General features: G+C 34.2%; 3 protein-coding genes across 4 annotated transcripts in view; 1 reads left to right on the top strand and 2 right to left on the bottom strand.

Annotated features, from left to right (window-relative positions):
• On the bottom strand, nt 2,934-7,218 carry LOC18604817 (chaperone protein ClpB1). Its single transcript, XM_007037482.2, has 7 exons — nt 6,953-7,218; nt 5,248-6,421; nt 4,925-5,106; nt 4,219-4,841; nt 3,850-4,129; nt 3,534-3,731; nt 2,934-3,444 (listed from the first exon to the last, which is right to left on the bottom strand). Exons 2-7 carry the CDS (start codon nt 6,395-6,397, stop codon nt 3,142-3,144), a joined length of 2,736 nt encoding a protein of 911 aa, XP_007037544.1. The 5' UTR covers nt 6,398-6,421; nt 6,953-7,218; the 3' UTR covers nt 2,934-3,141.
• On the top strand, nt 9,038-12,211 carry LOC18604816 (mitochondrial acidic protein MAM33). The gene is made up of 3 exons (XM_007037481.2): nt 9,038-9,442; nt 10,321-10,655; nt 11,804-12,211. Exons 1-3 carry the CDS (start codon nt 9,263-9,265, stop codon nt 11,979-11,981), a joined length of 693 nt encoding a protein of 230 aa, XP_007037543.2. The 5' UTR covers nt 9,038-9,262; the 3' UTR covers nt 11,982-12,211.
• Nucleotides 13,082-17,779, bottom strand: part of LOC18604815 (protein LEO1 homolog) — an 8,141-nt gene continuing 3,443 nt past the window's right edge. Inside the window, exons 7-12 of one of the 2 annotated variants that reach the window (XM_018118092.1) lie at nt 16,398-16,577; nt 16,178-16,309; nt 15,856-15,960; nt 15,513-15,764; nt 14,309-14,466; nt 13,082-13,411 (exon numbers count right to left, since the gene is read on the bottom strand). In XM_018118092.1, coding sequence (XP_017973581.1) covers nt 14,332-14,466; nt 15,513-15,764; nt 15,856-15,960; nt 16,178-16,309; nt 16,398-16,577 — 804 coding nt within the window. In that variant the 3' untranslated portion in view covers nt 13,082-13,411; nt 14,309-14,331. Of the gene's footprint in view, nt 13,412-14,308; nt 14,467-15,512; nt 15,771-15,855; nt 15,961-16,177; nt 16,310-16,397; nt 16,578-17,779 lie in introns of both variants that reach the window. The other variant, XM_018118091.1, reaches the window with a different exon arrangement.

Raw genomic sequence — 17,779 nt, 5'->3', positions numbered from 1 at the left:
CGTAGGTTCACAGTCCTCTTTACTTTTGTTTATTCGGGGGCCCTCTTGTTATTGTAAATTAAATTAAATATTTTGGCTTACTGTATTTCAGTATGTATAAATTTATTTAGCTTTTACGCTATAAAAATTATTCACGTATAACTGTATAAATATTGTTTTATAAGAAAATAGAATATTTTACTTAATATTTCTTTTATTTTCTTATTATATTCAAATAACCGTAATTTCGTTTTAAATAAAGATTTTAGACTTTTAAACTCATTTTGAATATGAATTATGTGTTTTGTACTTGTATATTACGTTTTAGCCAGTTTCAAAATTTTTGAAAAAAATGACCAAAATACCCCTGTGAGACGAAAATTAATATTTTATTTATTTTTAGTTGGAAACAGTTTAAAATCTTTTAGAACACGATATTTGACAATGGTTGCCCACAAAGGAAATGAAAAACTGATAGTAAAGCTTTGCAGGGTTTCGGGTTGACATTCAAGGCAATGAGTGTCTATTGGGACACCGCGACGGTTGTCATGGGCTCGAGGGGAGTACCGGGTTGTGACACAATCGATCTCATAGATTGAAGTATATGAGATACTTGAGGATAACGTGTAGATGTTTGTTAAAGAATAAGTTCACTGAACATGACTCGCTATGAGAACTCCATTTGGTATTTCACTCAAGTGTCTATAGAAAATGTTCTCATGTGATAGTCGTGCAATTAGTCCTTGGACTTGAGACACCAGGTCATCTTGTATGGTGAATGACATACTTTGATTTCGCTCCTACGAGTTTGGAAGCAACCAGATGCCTAAATAGGGTGTTTTTGGGTATGTCATGAAGCATACGAAGGTGAATGGGTGGTTGAGAGAGGATTCATCACCCCAAGTGATATGAGGGGATGTATCTCACTTGTTCTCAATTATTGATTAACTTGTATAAAGTCTTTGGCCAAAGCATGATGAATTTGAGGAAAGTTAGTTTTCTAAATTCATAAGGTTAGTCATGAATTATGGGAACTAATATGGAATGTTATAAGTAGACACTGAGCCATGTTTAATGACATATCTGGGATATTTGATGAAAGAACCGTATTGCACTGAGAGGCTTATCACTTAAGGGCTTTGTCAAATTTTTTAATTGACTCTCTAACATTTGGGTGGTCATGATGTATTGTTAGATGCCGCTCACGATCTATAAATATAAATTAATTATCAAATTGATATTTGATTATGATTTATATTTATTGCCAACATGTTAGAAGCCTAATGGGTTACACACATTAAGTGACATGATTGAGATTAAATAAAGATAATTAATTAAATTAGACTTAATTGAAAGAGACCAAAATAAAGTGAGAAATTAATTAAGTTTTCAGAGACTTAATTAAATTAAAATACAATTGTTGTATTTAGGGTTACAAATTAGTTTGGCTATATAAATATATTATATTAGCAAACTAGAACTTGAAGCCTCAAAATCACTTATTAGCTGTTTCATAAAATAAGAAAAGAAAAATAGTTTTCTTTGTTTGACAAAAATAAAATTCAGCAAGAATTTTTTGTCCTTTTGTTTTAGAAACAATACTTGCTAACACAAGTAAAAATTCTACCTTTGAGAATGTCTTATTTAGAAGCCAAACACTTGGGTGGCTAAAGATTTGACAAATCCTAAAAGTGCAAAAGCAAAGATTTGGATTTAATTGGCTCTTAATTACGATATCCAGAGTAAGGTATGTAACTCTTAAACTTATGAGTGTTCATTATTAATTTAAAAGTTACATGAAAAACACAAACATTGATATTGTAGGATTCGACTTTTTTTTGATTAAATATTATTTTATTTTTTCGCTGCGTTACTATTTTTAATTATTGATTATTTTCATGTTTGAGCATGAGGTCGAATCCTAGCAATAAATCCTATTATATTCCGTTGTATATCAATCAAATAATGAGAAAAAAATTATTTAGTTTCGAGACTTAATTATTTTCAAAATTTTCTTTTAATTACTATCAAATTAAATTTAATTAATTTATATTCTATTCAATGACATATTATAAATTTAAATATTTAAATTTATTTATTTCAATATGAATGTGACAAATATTTATTATTTCATTTTTTTATATTCAAACAATGCATTTATTTATTTATTTGCTTATAGTTTTTTTAATAGGATTCGATCAACGGATGATTATGGACATTTATTAATTTAAGTTAAAATTCTATTTTAAGAAATATTTTTCATTTAATGCACTATTCTCATCAAATTAAAGAACAAACAATACATAAGTTTATAAGAATTTTTTTGTATGAATATCATGGTAATGAGCGTCTATAAACGCTTTTTAACATTTGTCTGTTGAAGGTTACTGTTATTTAGTTTCATACATTAAAATATTAAATTAAGAAATGATGACTTAAGAAAAAACATGCATTTTGAGGCGAGAATATGCTTAGAAATGTTTTTTGTTTTATAAAATGACATATATCAGTAACAATTATCAAGTAATTTTTAACAAAAATCTTTTAAGTCTGGATACAGAATTCTCCAAGACAAGAAAGATTTCCAGAGGAGGTGGGCTATAGGTAGCCAGTACAAGGTAATGAGTAATGCAGGAAACGAATTAGGAACATGGTCGCGACTCCAAAAGAGAAGAATTTTGTACGGAGGGTTTGTCATAATGCTGTGGCTTCTAGGCTCAGGATACAACTCTGAACCCAGAAAGGACGGTTTTTATTGCTTTGGGAAAGGGTGGGATGATAATTGCAACTTCTATAACACTTAAATGACAAAAATAGTTTTGTATCGAATTAGTAATATTAAATTTGAAAGATTAATTGACAAATATCTTTTATGACAGTATTTTTGAAGTAAACCCCTCCCTCCCCCACCCCCCCCCCCAAAAAAAAAACAGAAGGGGCAATGCGAAGTGGAATTAATTCTAGTGCAAACACATTGCTTTCCTCTCATATTCAATTGAGTAGAAAGAAAAAAAATTCGTTTTGTTACAAAATATTAAGCGTAAACGAAACCAAACCCATTGTAATTTTTACATTTAACAAAAGCCGAAATTGCAAAGAGGGTTGAGAACAACCCTCAACTATTCAAGCATTCAACATCAAGGATACACCCAAGCTCTAAGTTTACACGTCCATTTCATCATCTTCATCATCTATCTCTTCGATCTTCATTTTCTTCACAGCCTGTGCAGCGTCACTTCTTGTTTGCCCACTCGGGATTTGGATCAATACGTCTGACTTTTGTCCAGTGGTTGCATTGACTAGCCCTCCGTTCTTCTCCACCCGGTACACCAAGTCACTTCCATCTGGAGCTGCATCGATGTAAACGGTTGAGTTCTCATCAATCTCCTCCCTCACAAGCATCCTTGATAGCTCAGTCACAACCCTCTTCTCAAGCCATCTCCTAATAGGTCTTGCACCATATACCTATTTAGATAAAAGGAAACATCGTTATTAATCTGCAAAAACAGGGGTCAGAAAGAAATATATCCGGACTAGTATGTGATAATACTTACTGGATCATAACTCTCTGCTAATACGTAGTCCAATGCTGAATCTGTTACGGCCAATGCAATACCCCTCTCAGCAAGGCGGCTTGCAACCTCCTTCATTTGCAATCTAGCAACTTTCCTTAATTGATCATGTGAGAGAGGATCAAAAACGACAATCTCATCAAGCCTGTTCAGCAACTCTGGCCTAAAGTGCCGCCTTACCTGTCAAGCAAACCAAAAGACATTAGTATTAATGCTTCAAAATCCTAAGTTCAGCAGAAAACAAAAACATCATATGGCAAGGGGCTCTAGTATAAGAGAAATAGGCCCTTTTAAGTACCTCTTGCATTACTCGGTCACGAGCAACTTGCATGGAAGATTTCCCCATAAGTCCTGAGAGAAGATGCTCTGCTCCAAGATTTGAAGTCATGATAATCACTGTATTTCTGAAGTCAACAGTGCGGCCCTGGCCATCAGTTAACCTACCATCATCCAAAACTTGAAGGAGGGTGTTAAAGACAGAGATATGTGCCTTCTCCACTTCATCAAATAGTACAACACTGTATGGCCTCCGCCTCACAGCCTCTGTGAGTTGGCCACCTTCCTCATGTCCAACGTACCTGCAACATGAACAAGAGAGCATGTAAGCTACTATTATGCAACCCCATAAAATAGAAATGCAGCTAAATGTACAAGGAGAAACACATACCCAGGTGGTGCTCCAATAAGTCGAGCAACTGAATGTTGCTCCATATACTCAGACATGTCGATCCTTATCAGCAGATTCTCATCATCAAAGAGTTGTTCAGCTAGCGCCTTGGCAAGCTCTGTCTTACCAACACCAGTTGGACCCAAGAAAAGGAATGAGCCAGTTGGTTGTTGAGGCCTTCCTAATCCAGCTCTTGACCTCAAAACAGCCTCTGCAACAGCAGCAACAGCTTGGTCTTGTCCCACCACCCTCCGATGCAGCCTCTCTGCAAGTCCAATCAACCTCTCCTTATCATTCTGTCCAAGCCTTGTAACAGGAATGCCGGTCCAGCGGCTTACAACCTCTGCAATGTGTTCTGGCCCAACTGTCTCTGTTAACATTAAGTTTTCATCTGTGGTTCCTTCAAGCTGCGCTATTGCAGATTCCACATCCTGTATTGCTCCATATCGCAAATCAGCAGCTCTTGCCAAATCATATCTCCTCTCTGCCTCCTGCAAAGCAAACAATAGCTCTTCTCTCTTCTGCTTTAGTCGTCGAATCTCATCGATCCTTTCTTTTTCCTTTCTATATTTCATCATTAGAGGCTGAAGCTTGTCCCTCAAGTCATCAAGCTCTTTCCGGACCTAGATTGAAGAAACAAAAGTTAGATCCAATATAAGGGAGAAAACTAGGCAAAGCCATCATTTCTTTGAGATCCCATACTTACTTCCACAAGTCGAGCTTTGCTAGCCTTGTCCTTCTCCTTCTCCAAGGCATGGAGCTCAACTTCTAACTGCATTCTTTTTCTTTCAAGATTATCAATTTCTTCAGGCTGACTATCAAGCTGGACTCTCACATTCGCACAGGCTTCATCTACTAAATCAATTGCCTTATCAGGCAGATGCCGTCCTGAAGAAATAGAAAAGTTTGTGCAAGTGAATATCAAATAGTCCTCAGCATAGAGAATAAAATTTCTAAATTCAAACAATGTTTAAATAAATATTAAAATTTACTTGCTAAATGAATTTGCAAAGCAGAACTAAGGCATACCAGTGATGTACCGACTTGATAGCTGTGCTGCCACTACCAGGGCACGATCCTGAATCCTAACACCATGGTGACCCTCATATTTCTCTTTCAGCCCTCGAAGGATGCTTATTGTATCAGCAACACTAGGCTCAGCCACATAAACTTGCTGGAACCTTCTCTCAAATGCAGCATCCTTTTCCACATACTTCCTATATTCCTCAAGAGTTGTAGCACCAATGCAGCGAAGCTGACCTCTAGCAAGCATAGGCTTAAAGAGATTAGCTGCATCCATGGAGCCCTCAGTTCGGCCAGCACCAAGTACTAGGTGGATTTCATCAATGAAGAGAATAACTTTGCCCTCAGCTTCCTCCACTTCTTTCAAGACTGCCTTTAACCTTTCCTCAAATTCTCCTCTGTATTTTGCTCCAGCAATCAATGCACCCATGTCCAACGCAATGACTTTCACATCGGCAAGATTGCTTGGAACGTCTCCTCTCACAATTCTTTGAGCCAAACCCTCGACCACAGCAGTCTTACCAACACCTGGCTCTCCAATAAGTACTGGGTTGTTCTTAGTTCTCCTCGAGAGAATCCTAATAACTCTTCTGATTTCCTCATCTCGGCCTATTACTGGATCAAGCTTCCCAGCCTGCTCCACAAGATCTCTCCCGTAAGTCTTGAGAGCTTGAAAAGTAGTGTCCCCGGAAGCGCTCTCTACCTTTTTCCCTTCCTTTCCTCTAAGCTTTTCAACCTCTGATTTCACTCTTGCTGGAGCAACCCCAGCTTCTTTCAACAAATCTGCAATTTGGGAATCCTCAAGAAGGCCTAAAATCAATTGATCAACAGCCAGATGGGTATCACCACGAGCCTTTTGTGCAGCTTGGGCACGACGAATCCCCTTAATAAGAGAAGTGCTTGCAGGAATTTCATCTGGGGGAGGAGTCTGTGATGGGAGCTTCTTCAAGGCCTGATTGAATACTCTATCTGCAGCCTGTGCAGCACTTTCACCTCCAGTATTGGAAATTGCTTGATAGAAGACTCCACTGGGATCAGATATTAAGGTAGCAGCAAGGTGGAGCGGAGTGAATTGGGCATGGCCATTGCTCATTGCAAGCTCATGAGCCCCAGCAAGAGCCTCATTAGTCTTGTGGGTAAACTTATCAGGATTCATGGTCCTTGATTGTTATAATAAAGTCTGCAAAAAATCCGCGATTCATACATCCATAAGTATTACTTATAGAACAATCCCAAAAGAAACTCATTCCAAAAAAACCATTCATTAATTATAAAACAAAACCTTGCCTCTATGAAGCAGAGGGCAGAAAATAACCTGATCAAAGAGAGCATGATATTTTCACATTGAAAAACTGAATCGAAGACTTTGAAAATGTAATATAATTTCAATGAACAATCAATTATGAAACAAACATTTGTTCCTTAATTAACCAAAGAAGCAGCTTGCAATGCAATTTTTGAGCAAACTGATTTCAAATTACTTAAAAAAAAAAGAAGGGAAACCCAACATTACGGTTGCCAACTCTTTGACATCAAACAAAAAGAACCGAAATATTAAAGAAAATAAAAAGAATCCCTTTGCTCCATACTCGATTCACAGCAACAGAAATGAGCCAGGAAAAAGAAGGAGAGAAAAGACAACTTCTTTCATAGAATTAAACACTTTTAAACACAGTTATATAAACATAACACGGAAGGGTTGTTTTCTTACCTAGTGATCGAAGTCGAAACGAAAATTGCAGGTGAAAACGGGAAAGAGCCTCTTTGCTTTGCTTCTTGTTTTTCCTTCTTTACGCGAGAGAATTGCTTGTTGTTATTCCTTGTTTACGCGAGGGAAGATTATCTTCGGTAATGTGATTTTCTCGTGTGTTGAGAGAACGAAAGATGCGAGGGAGGACGGAGGAAGTAAATGGGCTTTTGTTGAGCAAAAGAGAGAAGTCTGGAAACAAATGGAAGTTGCCACTAGAAACTACTAGAATCTTTTTCCTGAACTGCTGGTTTGATGAGCGGAACCTCCTCGTCTCATCTGGAAGAATTTAATGTCACTCGCCACATAAGAGATTGTCGTCCCACTCTCCTTCCCCGTTTTTTTCATTTAAATAAAAATATTAAAGTAAACATTTCTCTTTCTTTCCTTTATTAATCCATTAATAATAACATTAATAATTCTAGTTATATAAGTATACATATAGTTGCATTGCATCTGCAATCTGCATGCAAAAGATATTATTTCTTAGTAACTACAAACAGTTAAACATCCTTTCTTTCTTTTCTATTCTTTAATAAATGTTACAAGAGACAATTCATGAATTTATTTATCAAAAATAATTATATTAACTTATTAAATATTAAAGTCATAATATCGAAAAAGATTTCTAAATTATTATAAAAAATTTAAATAATTTTTTATTTTTTTATTACGTTTAATTAAATCTCTATATTTTTATTTTAAGTTAAATAAATTTTTATAAATATTGATTGATTTATTCAAAATGTCATGTCATTCTATATCACATAATATTGATGTGGAATTAATATAATATGTTGATCTATTATATAAGACATGATGACGTTATATGTTAATATATAATGATGATATATATATTTGGTATTTTTTATCATCAAAATTAGTATCATATAAACACTACATTAGTATAAAAATAATAAATGATTTGTTGATTAATAATAATTAATTATAAAAGTTTATTACTGTAAAATAAAAATTTAAGTATTTAATTGAACATAATATAACAAACAATAATTTTTTATATTTTTTAAATAATTTAAAAATTTATATAAATATTATGTCAATGTTAAATATTATTAATATATTCGACAAGTGTATATTTCAAGTAACCAACATTTAACCCTTAATACCATGACTAATTAATTATAGATCTATTAAGATTCCTCTCTCCTTTTTTGGGTGTATGTTTTGTTGATCAAAATATATGTGCTTTTCTTAAATTTTGATTTTTGAACCGTCGTGTAATGCAGAATGTTCCTTCCTCGTGGCGCCGCATCATATTGTACACGTGTTTCGCTCCCAATATGTATTATTGTGGTCCATCACCTCTCTACAACACACCTTGATATACACGCGCTTTTTGGTCGGTGGTTTAATATTAAGAAACAAAAATTTGAAATACTTCTAAAAACATATTAACCAATATATTATTTTCTTTAAGCTACTTAAAGATATTGTACAAATATTATATATACATATTTGAATAATTTTTAACATGAAAAACACCATAATTCTATTTTAATTTTGTATTTAAGAAATTATTTGATTTGGGTTACATTTTGTTCAATATAATTTAGTTTATGTTCATGTTCAATTTAAAAATTTTAAAATAATTTTAGAGTAAGAAAAAGCATTTTTCATAGAGTAGTATTTTATTTACTATATTTTAAAAAAAGATAAAATATTTTCACCATTTTAATTTTTAATTATAATTTCACACAAATTTATTAATTTTTAAAATAAATAATGAAATTTAAAAATATAAACATCATTAATAAAAAATATTAAAAAATTAAAATTTTTTTAATTTTTTTTTCAAATAATGTGAACGATCTATAGTGCTCTTATTTGTTGGTTAACCGTCTCACTACAGGTGCTCCCCTTCGGTACGGTAGCACCCTTGGGAGCATCGATCCGGTGTTCCCTTCCTTGGAGCACCAGATGTGCTCCCCTCCCCACGAAAGCAGAAATATTTTTTTTATAAAATAAAAAAATTTTAAATAAAAAATTATAATTTATATAAAAACAATTTTTAAAATTAATAAATTTATTTAAAATTATAATTAAAAATTAAGGAGTTACAGTATTTTACCTTGAAAAAGGGTTGGACTTCGACTCATATGCCATAGGCCATATCCCGAACGAAGCAAATTCGGGTTCGGATTTTTCCTTGACCCACCCGCTTCTGATCGCTGTTTTTCTCTTTAGATTTAGTTTGGTCTGCAACGCTGCGAAAACAGAAGCAGAAGGGAAAAGAAAGGAAAGACAGCAATAATGTGGAGAAGAGCGGTGACACTGACACAGAGCAAAGCGAGCCAATCGTGGCGGGCCATAGCAACAAGCAGCAGCAAATATGGCTCCACGTCGGCGTCAGCGGCGGCGGCCGTTGATTCACTCTTGCTCCGCTCCCTCAAAGACCACTATCTCGAAGTCTCCCGGATGACTCCGCCTCCTGTATGATTTGTTCTTCATCTCTCTAATATGTCGTTATCTGTTTTTTTTTTCTGGGTATCTGAATGATGTTTCAATATTTCTGTTAAACCCTTGTAAAACCCAGGGTGGTCAAATGCTGATGAATATATATGTACAAAAAAGTCTTTTTTTTTTTTGGGATGTTTGCATAGAACCCTGAACCTGAGTTTTCTTTTTTTGGCCAAACCCTGGGGTTTAGGGAGAGTTTTGGAGGGTTTTGTAGAGACATATATAAACATATAGTTCAGCTCATGGTTTGTATGAGTAAATGGTGGAAACACATATAAAACTAAGGTTATGCATTTTGTTGTCCATGAAAGTCAAATTATTAATATTTTAAAACTATTGTTCATTTTTATATTTTTATTTCCAAATGGTTTTTTTCTTTCTTTCTCTTAGGAGCAAAGGGCAAGTAAGCAAATTAACTACCAAAAGGGGAGCCTTGGTTTTGAACACCCATAATGTCTTATATACCCCATATGTTTTATCACAGAAAAATTATTTCTTTCAACATTTTTTCTTGTAATTCCTTTTTTAATAAAACAATTAGACCATACTTAGATATTTTTGGTTTCTTTTTAGGGTAAACAATAATGTGAATGAAGCACAAGATCTTTTATAATGGCTGCTTTTTGTGGTAGGAATCATCAATTGAAGATTCTATTGCTGCATGATAATATGATTGTGAGGTTTAGTTTCAGGCAGATTTTTGTTGTAATTCTAATGGGGCATATTGAAAGGACTTTCTGCTAGGGGGTGAATTCTGGCACTCATTGGTTTTGGTTTATATTAACGTACTTTGCGTTCATTTGATGTTTTAATCAGCTTGTGCAATGGTGTGATTCTATTAATGTTGACAGAAAGTGAGCCCTCCTTCACCATTTACTATTATCAAAGGTGCACTTGATTCTAATGGCCCAGTTCTCAAGCGAACCTATGGCAAGGAGGAAATTAGCATCTATGTAATGCGGTTGGCCAATATTATTCATGGTGAAGGCGATGATCCTGAGGAAGAGGATGGAATTAATCAGTTGTTCCTTCACGTAGATGTGTCAAAGCCTGGACAGGAAGACTCCTTACATTTTCTATGTGGATTGTATCCTGATGCTCTTGGGATCCACTCTGTTTCAATGAGGCCAAAGCTTGAGACTTCAGAGGATGTTGTTCAGTCTACATATAACGGCCCTGTTTTTGAGTAAGTTGTCAACTATTTGATATGTTAACTATTAAATTTGGTTATTTGATACTTCTTGATTGAATTTTCCTTATAAATTGTTGGGAAGAATGGTGTGTGAAATTATTAAAAGCGGATTTGAAATCATTGCTATGTGCCTCTGTGCATCTATTATTTTTCCCCATTATTTACATACAAAATGAAAGCATATATAATTAGGCAACCCCAACATCTGTTATCAATTTATCATCAAAGTTTAAAAAAAAAAAAGTTCAAATATTATAGAGTTTGAGCTTGAAAAGATAATTGAAATACTAAGCTTTCTCTAAGCAGTTTAATTCTATATGGCTAATCTATTTTAAACCAAAGAGTAGAGATGCTGCACAAGAATGTGGAATGATGGCTTTGGTGTGAGAAACATTTTTTTCTGGAAAATATAACAATCCAATATAATGCACATGAACCTGAGGAAAGAGACAGAAAGGAGGTGCAGTTCTGCTGTTCTTGGATGATACAGAGATAGATGCAGGATGAGCTGGAGGTGGTATTGATTTTCATGTTTGTTTATGCATAGGAGGCAGCATGGATGATTAAATTTATATCCAGCATCCTGCCAGGAGTGCATTTGACTTGTATAGATATTTGATTTTATAGGCGAAATGCTGAAACTCCAAGTAGGAGTTTTTGAAAAAGAGATGCACTGGGAAGCTAGATAGACAGATTAATGAAATTTTTAAATGGACAAAATATTCTTAATTTCAAAAAAATTTCTAATTTGACAGTGCTTTTTAAAATGTTCAACATCAACTGTGCTTTCTATTGAGCTCTAGCTGGGTGAAGCAGGCTTTCATATTAATTTTGATCTTCAAATTATTACTTGAAATAGTGAAGAACAAATTCTTTTCAAGTTACTAGGACCTGACATTTTTATGTAATGCTTCATATTTGCTTTTCATATAGCTTTGATTTACTTTAAAGCAGATTTCTTCATCAATGGAAGTGAATCAGGTGTGATCCACTTGAATTTCTTCATAGATGCTTGGCTGTCATTATATGGAGGCTAGATGAAGCTTATTTGCTTCTTTTCTGTTCATTTAATTGTTATTGCCTAACCTATTCTCCTTTCTTACATTTGTGTATTACAAAGCCATCTCTTTGTTGTTTGGCAGAGATCTCGATCAAAGGGTGAGGGATGCACTTCATAGTTTCATAGAAGAACGAGGGGTAAATGAGGGTCTCTTTCCATTTCTACAAGCATGGCTTTATGTGAAGGATCACCGGAATCTGATGCGTTGGTTCAAATCAGTAGGCACATTCATTAATGAGAAAAAGTCTACTGATGCATAACATTGAGTAGGTGGTTTTTATTTAAAAAAGAAAAAGAAAAAAGAGTGACGTATCTCTCCAAATGGTGAACAAATGAATCTTTCCTACTGGGGTAGATGATGAGTGGAAACTAGGTTTGTTACCGATTTAGTTTGCAAAGCAATGAGTGCAATCTTTCCGGTCGCTTTTTTATTTCATTTGGAGATATGATCTGTTTTAGGGTGTAATATAGCATTTTGTTGGTTTATTTATTTTGGTCCTAAGTACGTAGTATATTCTATAAGGAATATTATGTATTTAAATCTATAAGGAAGAACCTTGATGGTTTGATTAATCATCATATATAGATGATGTGAATTTAATAATCATGTGGAGGGAAAATTGTTTCGGAAAATCGCACACAAGAAAATATGGTAAAATAAAATAAAGTACAGTTTTACCTTATTTTATTTACATTTTACATTTTTATCTTCCTAAATATGTATATTTTAGTTTGCGTTGGATTTAAACATAAACGTTGCCAAAGGCATCAAAATGGCTGGACAAAAACAAAGCTTTTCACTTGTAAATTGGCTCAAAAACTTTTTTGAATTCAACAATAAGAATCTAATAGATGTTTCAGTTTTTCACCACACCTGCCTATGAACGCATCATTTCATAATCACGGATCACCTACTTGATTCATTTGATTTAGTAATAGCACGAACACAAATGTAGAAAAAATAGGCAACACATGAAAATATTTTATTCCTCAAGCCCAAAGGAATAATTCCACTGAAAATAATGACCTCATCACACTTGCAAGGATTCATGTTGAACAGTATACAATACTCACCGTTACACTGCTCAAGCATTTTTGGGTCGCCATTATTCTCAATGATGTTACCCCAATTATAAAAAATGATAGTGATTATGAACATGTACTACTTATATGAGACTGCATAGTGATTTATCAGTTAACCCGCCAAAAGTGATGATAACAACAATGATAGACTTGACTGCACGCATATCTCATGGATGACAAAGACACGCAATATAAGTAGATCTGATTTTATTAGCACCAGCTTAAAACACTCCATTTGCATGTGAACCTTCAGGTTAAGTTCAAGACACCATGTTAATTGTCCAAGTCTAATGCGGTATTTCACATTATGAGAAAAAGAATAATCTGAGAAAACTAATCATTTGGGTTCACATTTCTCTCTCAAATTCACTTGCAACTTGTCTTCAGTACACCATACCGTACAAGAGGGGATGAAGAAAAGGTTATATAAACAATTTTAAAATTGAAAGAAAGGGGTAAAGAAAATAGGATTTAAACCTTAAGCTGCATCTAGTGTTTCCAGAACCCATAACTCAGAGAAAAGCATGTGGGATCAGCTCCACCATCCTACCCACAAACGACAATGTCTCACTTCAATTCATTCTCAGCTAGTTACAAGCTTTTTCCTCTGGAAACAGAGCAACATCAATCAAGACTACGAATTATAATATATTTATCATTACGAAAATTAATCGTCATATTAACTAGACACAATACATCAGTGCTTGCTACGAAATTATTTGAAAATCCTTTCCGTCCACTAGATGTGTAACAATGTAATATTGCTGGAGTACAATGTAAGTTCCTCAAGTATTTAATGTAAGAATTGGCACATTGTACTGCTCCCCTGAATGCTACTTCTTAACTAAATTCCATTCACTTGTATTTTTCAATAATGAGATTACAGGAAAAACTCGACACAGTCATTCCCTAGCATGAAAGCAGTGAACAATATAGGAGCCACTGATAAAGTACTAGAGTTCTTTTTGTCTGGGGTTCACAACTATGATGTTAGTCATAAATGTTACAATAACCTTTTTGCTTCGATAATACCTTTATGAGAACAAAAAGAGCTCTTCTCTTATGGTTTTGGAAGAACAATTATACCTATTAATAGAAAATGCCGGTCATTGAAACTATGGAGATAGCAACAGGTGCGGAAATGTTTTACAAACATTATGTTTCCAAAGCTTTTGAAAAAATGCAGTACAAAACAGCACCACTCCTGCTGCCCTCAACAACTATCACAATCGAGAGTCCATTTAATCTAATTTAAACTAATAATTCCAATATTTTATGAACTAGCTAATACTAGAATCAGGGGCAACAGGGTATGTCAGAACAAGTAGTTTAGCCAACATCTCTCCAGAGACTTGTGAACCTGACTTAGATGTGAGAATTTGTCTAAGCATGCTTAAACTATCACGTACTCATAGTAATTCAAAATAATTTAGAATAAAACAATCGAAGGTAAGTTAGAATTATATAATTCGAATGACTTGAAAAGAAAGAAAGAGAGACCTACTCTTATCCTGTCTGTGGCATGTTTCATTCCTCGTCACTATCATAAACAACTGCCATGCGACGATGGGTTGGAGCTTTTCTAGGAGGTGAGTCCTCATCTGACTCAATTCCCTTGCGCTTCATGATGCCAACAGACTCCTTCACCTTTTGTCTAGGTTCCTGAAAAAAAATCAAGGGAAAAAAAATTCATAAAATTCTTAACACTACATTATCGATGGGGAAAATTATTGCCCGGTTTACATGTCATGCTTCTGCATAACAAGCAGTATTATTTTCATCTAAAAGATACAAAAATAAGGAGGGAGAGTGGTTCAACCATAGCAACCTCTATGAATGACAACTTAAAGCAAGTCAAAAGGCTTAGATCTGTTGATCATGTTCTGTTGCATGTATGCTCCATCTCAAGGACATTGACATTTCATTATTCACCATTTTCCAATCCAATCACAGACAGTTAAATATCATTCAACAACTTAAATAGACATAGTAGCACTTTCAGATACCCCAGCAAAGTCCAGCCTTCCAGCCATGTTAAACACACATGCTTAAAAAATTTCACCCTTCCACTCAAAATAGTTGGTACCACCATAGTGGTATTAAAGGGAAACAGAGACGCACCAAATTGTTGTATCTCCAAAGAAGCCATGCAAGCACATGTAAATATATACAAAGCCATTGATCATGTCTAAAAAATCTAAAGAGAGTTTCTAATAGCATCATGTCTAAAAGCCTGAAGAAACAACTCATCTTTAAAGGAATATATATCGTTCAGCTAAAAACCATAATGCAATTATCTAGACTGATAGGAAGCAGAAGAGAATATTCTTTAAAACTTCTAAGTATGGGATTCAAAATCCATGACATACGTGGGAATTAAAATGAGAGATGACAACTATCAGAAAAACTAGGCATGTTGAGATATCAATAAAATTAATCAGCATAGTGAATTGCGGAACCATCAATTTACACAAGCAGAGGCTATTTGAACTTTTTTAGTCATTCACTTAGAGGAGCTATCTAAATCAGTAAACTCTTAAAAATTATGGAGTACTGATATCAATAGCATACAAAAATATTTTCTGCTGCAGATGCAGGAATGAAGAGCACCATCTGAATGCCTTTCAGATAGGGCACCATGTGAACTTTACACGCTCAAACATAAAGCATGGAAAATTTGTTGAAGAAAAAAGGTAATAAAAAAATACCGCAGCTTCTTCTTCCTCCTCCTCTGAGGCTCTGTTAGCATCTACCTCGTCATCACGCTCTTCCTCTTCCTCTTCGTCCTCTTCGTCATATTCCGGCTCTTCATCCTCAATCTTTTTGTGCGGAGACCTCTCATCTTCCTCCCCTTCAGTTTCATACTCAGACTCCTCTCTGTCACTTTCAGAGAAATCAATAGGCCGCCGAGATGATTTAACATCTGACAAGGATGACTTGCGAGGGATGTCCCTATAACCCTGTGACTGGTAATCACAAAATAAATAAATGAAAACATCTGAGAACCAAATTGCAATGAGAAAATTTCTCTAGGAGTAACAGTGAAAACACCTTTTTGGCATTCATAATGCGTTTTTCTGCCCGAGCTTCTACTTCCAGGTCTTCCTCAAAGCGGCGACGAGAGCGACGAGAATCATTATAATCCATTTCATCATCCTGACAAAATATAGTTGAAAATCAACACATCCTATTCAGCTTATCATGTATGAATAAAGGATATGTAAAAGGAATAAGTACACATGCTCAGAAAATAAAGACTATGGCAAGTTCACTAAAAAAAATAGGAGCCAATTATTCAAATAAGCAATAAAGAAACATAAAGCATCAAAAATATAAGACATTCACAAACTAACAGCAAAGGAAAAATTCAGACCTCATCAAGAGCACCCTCCAAATACCCAGTTGAAAGTTGACGCTTTCTTTCCACAGTTTGTGTATACTTTCGGTTCACCTTTTCTCTCTTGCGATTCAAAAGTACGTTAGCTCTGATGGTTTGATTTTCAGCCTGCAAAATCATAAGAACAAGAACATTGGAAATTCATGTCAATGAGCAACAACCTCACACGGCAATTTTAACATAAGCAACTAGTTACCTTCTCTTTTTCCTCCTTTTCCCTTTCAGGATCAATGTCAGTAATGCAGTTCTTAACCTTATAGACTTTTTTATGACGTGAATCAACAAGAGCAGTCAATAGCCGATGAGAATTTGATGACAACGATGATGGCATAAATCTCATCTTCCTTAAAATTCTTCCTTGAGATTGAAGAATTCCCTGCAATTATAACAATTATGAAGCAGTTTCTATGTCCAGTTCAGATGCATTGTTACAAAAAAAAAATAATAATAATAACAGAAACAGCAACAGCCTCAAGATGAAAAAGTTAAATGAGATTTCTTGGCAGAGCCAGCCTTTGAAAGTGGAAGCTCAAAACCAAATGCCCATACCATGAATTGCATCAAATGAGCACATAGTAGCCTAAAAAATTCAAGGTTCTGAGGCCAAATTCTATTCCTTGTGTACTAAATAAAAAAAAAAAACTGCAGCAACCTTCCCCAAAAAAAGATAGATGTGATTCCTGGAATTGCAATAGTATGTAGGTGGAAGTTGACTAAAATCTTTCAGACCCCCTAAGTTCCCCTAAATATTACACATACACATACATGCGCACAAATATCAAGTTCAAAGAATGGAAATTAAAAAAAAAAAAAAAAGCATCTCCACCTGAGTACGGCAGTTCTTATTGAACTATTAGCAATATTTGTAATTGAAGTCCATATGCCAATTAATAGGAATTGTCAAAAACAAAGAAACCAGAGAAGATAAATCTCATGTATAAGACAATGTACAGAAAGAAATATCAGTAGCAATGGCATTCCATATGCCACATTCTTTTATTCTCCATTTTTAAATCATTCCATGTTGATCAATGAACCTTTGTTTCTATAGAGTCTAGGAGGCTTTTCAAGTAACTTAGTCTAAGAAGGCAGGAGCTCTACTTAAGTGTGATGAGAGGTAAACCTGGCAATTTTGGACACGACACGAGAAGACACGGGTTAAACAGGTTTTGTGTTTACCCTTAACGTGTTTCGTGTCTAATCGTGTCTGACACGTTAAGACACGAAAATTTTAGTGTCAGACACGACAAACACGTTTAAAACACGTTTAAACACGTTTACTTAATCGTGTTATGTGTTTAAACGTGTATACGTGTTTAAACGTGTATACATGACACGTTTATTAACCTATTAAACATTAATAGTTAAACTATTTTAACTTTATATAAATAATTTTTAATAATTATTTGAAGTGTATTTTAACCTTATATATAATAATGAATTTTATGTATGTTATTTATATTAAATTTTATTATATTTGATGTTATTATTATTTTTTTTGTTATAATTATTTTTATAATTATAGATTTTAAATTTAAATAATAAAATTATATTTAATTATAAATATTTTTATTTAAT

This window comes from Theobroma cacao, chromosome 3, assembly GCF_000208745.1.
Source record: "Theobroma cacao cultivar B97-61/B2 chromosome 3, Criollo_cocoa_genome_V2, whole genome shotgun sequence".
Lineage (NCBI taxonomy): Eukaryota > Viridiplantae > Streptophyta > Magnoliopsida > Malvales > Malvaceae > Theobroma > Theobroma cacao.
The sequence above is the reverse complement of the archived record's forward strand: the minus strand, read 5'-3'. Positions and strand labels throughout refer to the sequence as shown.